Source organism: Ischnura elegans, chromosome 6 (assembly GCF_921293095.1).
Source record: "Ischnura elegans chromosome 6, ioIscEleg1.1, whole genome shotgun sequence".
In the NCBI taxonomy this organism is placed as follows: Eukaryota; Metazoa; Arthropoda; class Insecta; order Odonata; family Coenagrionidae; genus Ischnura; species Ischnura elegans.
Genome location: NC_060251.1, coordinates 116,346,469 through 116,355,347, shown reverse-complemented (window position 1 = coordinate 116,355,347; position 8,879 = coordinate 116,346,469). Strand labels below are relative to the sequence as shown.

At 39.4% G+C, this 8,879-nt stretch overlaps 1 protein-coding gene across 1 annotated transcript in view; it reads right to left on the bottom strand.

The window, feature by feature from the left end:
* Positions 1-8,879, bottom strand: part of LOC124161565 — a 34,943-nt gene that overhangs the window by 8,763 nt on the left and 17,301 nt on the right. The window contains exons 2-5 of the mRNA XM_046537947.1: positions 3,518-3,708; positions 3,255-3,434; positions 3,027-3,165; positions 2,700-2,865 (exon numbers count right to left, since the gene is read on the bottom strand). Of these exons, the coding sequence (XP_046393903.1) occupies positions 2,700-2,865; positions 3,027-3,165; positions 3,255-3,434; positions 3,518-3,708 (676 nt within the window). The remainder of the gene's footprint in view (positions 1-2,699; positions 2,866-3,026; positions 3,166-3,254; positions 3,435-3,517; positions 3,709-8,879) is intronic.

Here is an 8,879-nt window from a genome sequence, read left to right as displayed (position 1 = left end):
ACTCTCAAATAATTGATTTGAGTTGAAACTCCAATTGAAAAATGATTGCATCAATCCAAGCAGCTTAAGTTGAAAGATAACATTACTTTTATAAATTAGTAGAGGTGTATAATTAACTTTCACTTAACCACAGTTAATATTCTCGACTTAACTTTATATGCCTAAATTTAACTGATGGAATGCAGTTTCAGAATTCCCCACTCCTGTGAACTCCAGAGATTACAACAACACAGCAATCATCTAGAAAAGAGGATATCTGCTAATAATCCAATGATAAACAGAAATTTGTCTCCAATGGGCTAAAGTGGTCCACTGGTTGCAAAATCCAAAATTTCCTTCTCAAAACAGTTGAGGATCAGACCGCCAAATGAACAAAATGTTGAGTGGTGGTCATGAGGACTGCCTAGAGGGAGGCCCAATTCCATCCCATACACATGCAAGGCTGATATCTGTTGCCACTTTATTGGGTCGCATTTTAGCAGTCTTAAAAAAATGTCCGTGGTGAGGTGATGAGAGCAGTGTGATCCACATTTCTTCAATATTTTGAAGCAAGGTCTTTCCAGAAGCGAGGAATAGCTCTGAAGAGTTAGAATTTTTATAAATCTCATCATCATGAATGTAAATTTCGGTTGACACCCATAATCATACCATTTCCCCGTGAAACTCAATTACTCAACTCAACTCAAATGTCGTGCCGCCCTCGTAGGAGGGCGTCCGACTCGAACTTGGGTTAAGAACAGGGGAGTTAGATCAGCGGAAAGAGAGACCTCATTCCCTCGAGAGTAACACAAAGTTTTATTCTTACATTTTAAAGATTGGTGCTAGGCAGCTCTCACTGGTTATTTGTCTCCCTCAGATGAGTCGAATCCCGTGCTAACGGTCCCACTCCCCATGGACTAACCCTTCGTCTGACTGCAGCCTCCCAGTCGTCGCAAAATTCCTCTCCCAAATTGACTTTCCCTTTTATCTCCCTCGAAGAGGGGTCATCAGCTTAGGAAATAAAGAAAAAGGGAAAGGAGGGGAAGGTTTCTCTCGAATATTCTAGGCGCCCTTTGACCATCACGCACCCCACGCTTGCCTGTGTGCCTAGTCATCCGCGCCCGATGCCCAGCATCCGAGGGAAAGGAGGAAGCGACCAAGAGGGGGGGGAGGAGTGAGGAAGAAGGAGAACGTACGCCTGGCAGAGGACTTCTCCTTCTCACGTGCTGTTGGCTCAGACCTGTGTCATAGACTTTACGAAACCATGCGGGAAGGGAAGGGGGTAAGATAAGAGAGAGGAAAATTTTGGAGGTTCACGGAAATAGATTTCTATAAGTCTTACAGAATTCTTGTAGGATTCTATAAGTCTTACAGAAATTCTTATAAGATACTATAACTCTTACAGAAATTCTTATTAGAACTTTGCATTTCTTATAGAATTCTATAAGAATGTTGCGCAGGTTGCATAACTTTTAGGTTTTTATCCGGCAGGCATTTAAGTCACCATAACTTATGTTGGCATTTGATAATTATTTAAGAAATTCTTATAAGAATTTTTTGGAAATAATATATAACTCTTTGTTAAGTAATGTTCTGCTAATTTTTTGGCGTTTTCAGCATGGTATTTGACATAAATGGTTCCAAGAAGTTGAGGCTTCTTCTTATGAGACTTATTAATATATATTCCTAAGAGCACACAAAAAATTGTAGACTTATAAAATCTGTCTGTTTCGAGTCTATAGATTACTTAACCGATGCGGGAGTTTGATGTGGGCCATGAATAAGCACGATGTATACTACGATTGTATACGTTGCAGGATACGGTTGCCATGGAAACCTTGTTTGGTTGTTAGGTTGCTAGGTATTGCTTTTACATATATGTTAATCATTCACCATGTTTTTGTGATAGCAGTTTAATAAAATAAGTCGTGTGCTTCAAACAAAAATAAGGCATTGACCTCATTTGGTAAGTCTTACAAAACTGGCATTCCTAAAATCATGTTACCTTAAACAGACAGTTTCGTGGAATTTTAAACTTTTCATCATTAATTTAGATAGATTTTTGGCCTTCTTGATCCATCTCATAACCAATCACTCACGGTGAAATCAATTGTTTGAGGCATAACATGCACATTTATCTCGTAAATACGTGTACTTGAAATGGCATTTGATAGATAAGAATTTTTACAGTGAAATAGCAGTGAAAATTCGAGTGGAGTGCAAACATTTTTTAGCAAAGCGGCGTGTTCCTTCAGGATATTTGAAAGAGATATAATCCGAATCAACAATATGACCTAAGTGTTTCGATAAAGATATAGTATTCCTGTAATCAGCTAAAATCTTTTTTAAATCCATTAATGAATGTCATAATGTCATTAATGAATGTCCGCCGGCCTCGGTGGCGGCGGGGTAACGTTCTCGCCTGCCAAACAAGAGGTCGCGGGTTCGAGTCCCGCCTGGGTAGGTTTCCCCGGTCCAGGGCATGGTCGTTTGTGTACGTTTACTTGTTACATTTGTTGAACACCCCGGTGTAAAATGGCCAATAAGAGCTGTATCCGGTGGTTTGAGAATAAAATAAAAATAAAATAAATAAATAAAAATAATTCGCAAAAATCCAGCGTTTCCTGGGACATAGGCAACCCGGACAAACTTCCCCGCATTCATCGTTTTTTTCATCCATCCCCCTGAAAAACGATAAATCGAGGTTCCACTGTACTTACATTTCCTTCATCTCCTTTACAGAAGAGGTGAGGCTCTCTAATGTTTTCCTCGTCTCCTCCGAATTCCTTGCTACAACCTCTACAGCAGATGCTATTCTTTGAATATCATCTGCCATAGCCTCACTTGCAGCCAGGGCCCTCTCCTCCTTTTCATCGAGATCAGCATCTAAAGAGAAGGAAAATAAAATTCTCACATGAGCAACCTTATCACTGAAGCTGCTGTCAGGTAATTTGCCCAAATATTAACTCTAATCAATGGGTATCAATATTATGGTACATGACATAAATTTTAGAAGTCTTTATACTGACAATTGAACCATCACTCACCACAAATCCTCCTCTTTTTTGCAGGAGGAGGCATTCCCGAGGTGGACGGGGTAGAACCATCTACGGTGGAAGCTGATGTTGACGCCTCTCCCTCCTCAATGAAAAATGGCAAGCTCCCATCGGGCATAACTGTCACAATCTGAAATGCGATAAAGTAAGCAAACTTACACCATAATTTATCAATTGGATATTACCTTCACTGCTACGATAAATGACATGGTGCCTCACCTCTAGGGGGTCTACAATTCCCGGAATGCCACTGACTGCCATTTCCCCGATAAAAGCAATTAGCTTTTCTTCGAGGGCAGTCAGTGGCACGACAGTTGATGGCCCTCCCCCTGTCTGCTGGGCCGACCTCCTTATTTTCATGGCCTTCTGCTTCGTGTTTGATCTCCAGTCCATCCATGACTATGATAAAACAGGAAATACCATTTAAATACCTTTACGTGGTGATAGAACCACAGTTCGATTAATGCAGTGTTGAAGTTTACCCTAGACCATTTCTCTGGGGTTTTGCTCCCTCCAGTGGGGCAGGAATTGAGGAGATCTGCAAGTTCCCTCCACAGCTCAGACCTCCTCAATCCTGCCTGTGGCCCACTAATTCGGCCACAAGCCAGGTCAGCATTTGCCAGCATGAACTCCAGCATCACCTCCCTTCGGTGATAGGAGATCTTCTTAGCACCTGAAAAACACATCAAGTGGAAGAAATTAAATGGGTAGAAACTTAGAAATAAGGAGTTTGTGCTAACCTTAAAGGAATCACCAATCCTCACAAAGCCCCTGAGTACAATATAATTCCTAATCTTTGTTCTACTAATAGGATATGTATGAAAGTAGAGAAGGCTGGAGTAGAATGGCTATGAAAGGAATTATCCTTTTGACCTTCTGTCCTCTACGTTCATTTGTATTACTAGAATTTGTATTAAAACTACAGATTTCACAGAAGACTGACTACTAGGCCGGCCCTTATTTTTCAGAATTGCGAAAAGTTATGTTTTCCTGGTCTCAAAATGATACAAATGAGATCTATATTCACGTGTTAAAATTTGGTTACTTTAAAATAACGGCAACCCGTGCCCCAAGGGCCCTAAGTACTAAGGACCCTCAATTGAGTTTTTTGGGGTCAAAAAGTGCTATCCCTATGTAAAACGTAAAAGTAAAGCCCTATAGGGCCAATTTTCTGTTTGTTTTGATCTCAATCTTAATGAAAGCCGTGCTTACAAATTGTTTTTTTTACCACTAAATGAGTTCCATTTCATAGTTTGGTTTATGTTTTGAAGCATCATGACTACTGAGCCCACCTTCAGCTGTCATTATAATTAAGAGCCCTGAGGAAGGAGAATAAATCTCCGAAACGTTGGCCAAATGTGTATTTTATTTATCATGACCTATACTCCAAGATCATAAACACTATATTGTTGTAATAATAAGGAAGGTCAGGAGAAGAAACTTTATTCATATAATAATAATAATCATGAATGCAACATGAATTGGAAGTTGAATTCACTTAAACTCAAAGTTAAACTTGCCAAGTGCATATCGGTTGAGGTCATGGGAATCCTCAAATGAGAACTTCCTCATCTTTGAATTTTCCTTTCAATATAGCCGCATGAATCAAATTGAACATCATTGAGTACCAATAAATTGTAAGTCTCCTTCGTTGACAGTAAAAGGATTCGGGGGAAATAAAGCAGGTAACAAGTCCAAATTCTCACACAAAGCAGCTTCACTTTATTCAGCCCAAGCCTTACACTCCTATTCCGCTGCCCAACTATGACTACCTCCCCTATCAGCCGTCAGCCCTAGTCTGTGGAGTCGTGCTAATGGCTGGGTTTCAGACAAAGTCCGTTTCAAGGTGGCTCTCCATCATCTCGCAGCTTTTAATAAACTAAATGAAAGCCGTGCTTACAAATTGCTTTTTTTACCACTAAATGAGTTCCATTTCATAGTTTGGTTTATGTTTTGAAGCATCATGACTACTGAGCCCACCTTCAGCTGTAAATTGTGTGGTGTTCTGCCAGGCATGTCGAAGAAGTTTAAAAATTCAGGTGGATGGTTAGTGACTTCGTTTTTCTTTGTTTCACAGTCACAGTCAATTTGAGTGACTGCAGAATACCAATGACTTTATTCTAATTTATGAAGTTTAAGTCATCCACATCTTTGTTCTTAGCCACCAAAATGGCTCGCTCACTCAACCACCAGTGATTATTGCCTTTCCCAATCATGTTTGGTTCGGCACACTTTTTTGATGAGCTCATCTTTCAATGGAACAAAATCGCAAAAATTCCAAATCAATCTGCTCGCTTTATTGACATGAACATGGCTTTTACTGATAGTCAACAATTGCTTGGAGATTTGTTTACACCAGGGTTCCCACGCAATCTAAATCGTAAAATTCACAGTTTTTCCAGGTTTTCATGGTCTAAATGTCTTCAAATTCACAGTTTGTAGATAAACCATTTTAGGGAGAAATATTGATCACGTAGCAATCATCGGCCACAGGTTAACTACAAATTTAACGAACGTGATAGACACCGTGAATGTAAACACAGCAGCAATGAAAGTGCTATCTCTCCTGACGTCCCATATCGTTTGCAAAATTCAGCTCCGGCTAAAGGTTGTGAGTGGGAAAATGGAGGGACCAGGGTGCCAGGGAAGTTAAGAAGTGTCTGAATTTTCGCAAGTGTTAATGACTACCAGTGACCAGTCTTCTAGCTTTGGTACAGCCTTAAGGTCAATGTGTCATCATGGCACACGGACAAATAATTGCGCTTCAAATACACCCATGTCTCGTATAGCGCAATTTCGATTAGCGCAATTTCGATATAGCGCAAATACCTTCCTCGGGGAAACATTGCAATGCAGTGTAGCCTAATCAAAAATCTTAAACGCTCTCGTGATAAAACGTGAACTTGCGCTAAGTACACACGAAATTTCTATCAATTTACGCATAGTAATATTATTTCTTGCCTCAAATCTTCTTTTTTGTTTATATATTAATCGAAATTCATTGCTGCGCAATTGCCAAAAGTATGACTCGTCATTGGGTGTAGATAGCCGGACTACCGAAGATTTATCTCGTCTCCTTAACAGAATGATAATAAATAATTTAGATCGTTAATTAAGCGTGGGGCTAGTGGAAATGAGTTTTTTTTTCAGCAATACGATTTGAGACGTATTTTTGCCGTCGTAGGTTACCGGGCGATTGACTTCCAGGTAGAGAGTCTACGCTAAAGCCTTCAAGGTCATCGGTATTCACGGGGGAGAAATGGAGCGGTGGCCGAGTTGAGCATGAATAGCATCAACACATAAAAGGGTCCGCTATAGAGTCTCAAACACAATGGCTTCGTTCCCTCCCCGCAGTCTTAGGCCTTCTGCGTCTCAGGAATACAGTTCAGCAGTGGAAGGTGATTTAGATAGAGCCATACAGAGTAAAAACCAAGAGAATATGGCAAAAAATAGGAATGCGTGTAGAAAAATCAAGAATTTATCAATAAAAACTATAAACCTAGAAGAGGACTTGAGAGAGGTCAATTGCTTTGAAAATGGAGAGCGTCAAAGCGATATTGCGCGGAAGTTTAAACTCACGATGCCTTATTCTGAATAAAGACGAAGCTAAAATATCAGTGACCTCAGCCGCACCAACTTCAACCAAGCGGTCTACACACACGGAAAGTTCATGGTGAATCAGTACAAAAAGACGAGAGTGGTAATCGCTCCGAGACATTAAGTGAAAGCTCCGGTTGGTTCCAGAATTTAAACGGCAAGCAGGTATTTTCAGTGCGGCGATATCAGGTGAATCTGCAAGTGTTGATAGCGCAGCCACCACAACATTTTCTGATGAACTCCAAGCTGTTATTGAAAGTGGCTCCTTTCCCCCTCAACTAGTTTTTAGTGTTGATGAGACGATATTCTTTTGGAAAAGAATGCATTCTCATTCATTCATTTTCAGGGAAGGAAAACCTGGGTCAGGTTTCAAGGCATTTAAAGACTGTTTCACGTAGCTGCTAATGACTCGGAGGACTTCAAATTAAAATGATTTATCATTCATAAACTCCGCTAGCTATGAAATGGCATTTAAAGTAGCATTTTCCTGTCATTTCGATGAGCGACAAAAGGGCCTGGGTGACACAATAGTTGTTTTTAGACTAGTTTGAAAAATCGTCAACTGCCGGCAACGCATTACGATCCCCTGAGATAGCAGATGTTAGCCCACCCGCACGACAGGATGGAATTTCGAAAGCACGTAAGAATTTTTTTTAACGTGAATAAAAGTCTTTGAATGCGTGAATACTATCTTTAAAGATGTTTTAAACTATAAATATTTATAGAAATAATGTTTTCTAAGGCTTTTTATGGGAATATAGATGTTTTAGAGGAAATTCAATACCCAAGACCTATGCTACCTATGGAACGCATCCCTATCTTCCTTATGTTAAAACGCTCTCGTATAACGCAAATTCGTATAGCGCAAAGACCCCAATGAACGCATCCCTTGCTCTATACGAGACATGGGTGTATACCTGTCCATTTAAATCCGTAGCCATGTCTGTGAGTGACTGACCTTGAAATATGATCAAAATATCCATTTTTCTTTCAATTCACCTATCGTAGTTCTACGATCAAAAAATCAAGATTGAGAGATTTTTAAGGTTGTATGACGAAATTCACGGATTTTACCAGTTTTTTTCATGGTATACGAAATTCATGGTTTTAAGGTTTTCAAGATTGAGTGGGAACTCTGGTTTACACACATGGCAGTGACGTTTTTGTTGATGACTCAACTTGACTTAGCTTGATTAATATTATTTCAATATTTTAAATATGTTTTAGTTAATAAAATATTTTTAACATAGTTATGAATCTCATTCCTTTAATTGGTTAAAAAAAAAACAAATCATACAGTTTTGACCAACTCGACAGCTTTCCCAGTGTTACCAACTCCAAAGTTCAAAATTAATTTTTTTCACAAACTTTCACCTTATTTCAATGCAGTTCTGTGGTTGGGAAATCAATTTAGGCAGTACTCACCAAAAATTGCCAACAGCCGAACATGTATTATTCATCAGGCCACAATTGAAATGTCAACCTTCAACTCTTATATTAGTTCCAAGTAGTGCCACGAGATAACCTGAGAGATTAAATTATCATTTCCAATTTTTCTTTCTGAAATTCATTACAAAATTTGCAGTAGAGCTCTATTTTGCAGATTTAAAATACTACTTTAACCCGTACGCTTATAACGAGTTTGGATTTTAGGGGGTATGCCGTACCGGCCCAACCCATCACAGTTTCAATATTTATTCTGTTATCCGGGGCTGACGCCAATCCAAAAATTAAATATGTGTCATCAAAATCGGTGCAGTCATTATCGAGTTATAAATTATGTAACTAAAACATTTTCGACTTTCTTTTATCTATACAGTGAGTCCTCGTTCTACGTCACCCCGTTTAACGTCATTTCGCGATAACGTCACGAAAATTTTGAGACAGTCATTGGTTTATCGCACCTACGCTTCGCGATAACGTCAAGTCTTTTAAATTTCACGCGAAAAAAAAGGCGAAGTGGCGGGCGTTGCAGGTTGTTCGTTTTGTGGGCAGTAATAGTCAGTCTAAGCAAATTGTAAAACCGTGTATTTTTTCTTAATTGCGATTACAGTTTTAGCAAAAATTTCTGCAAAATGAATCCTTGCGTAGGTGCGCAAGGTTTTACTTGACATAATGGTTTTCAGGAACCTAAAAAGTGATTTCAAGGCATTTTTCCGTGTAGAACTCGGAGTTTTTGTCGTCACTTTTTTTTGCCGAGTTCACAATAATTTTGGTTCCTGTGACTGCGACGATGTTTCAGCGATG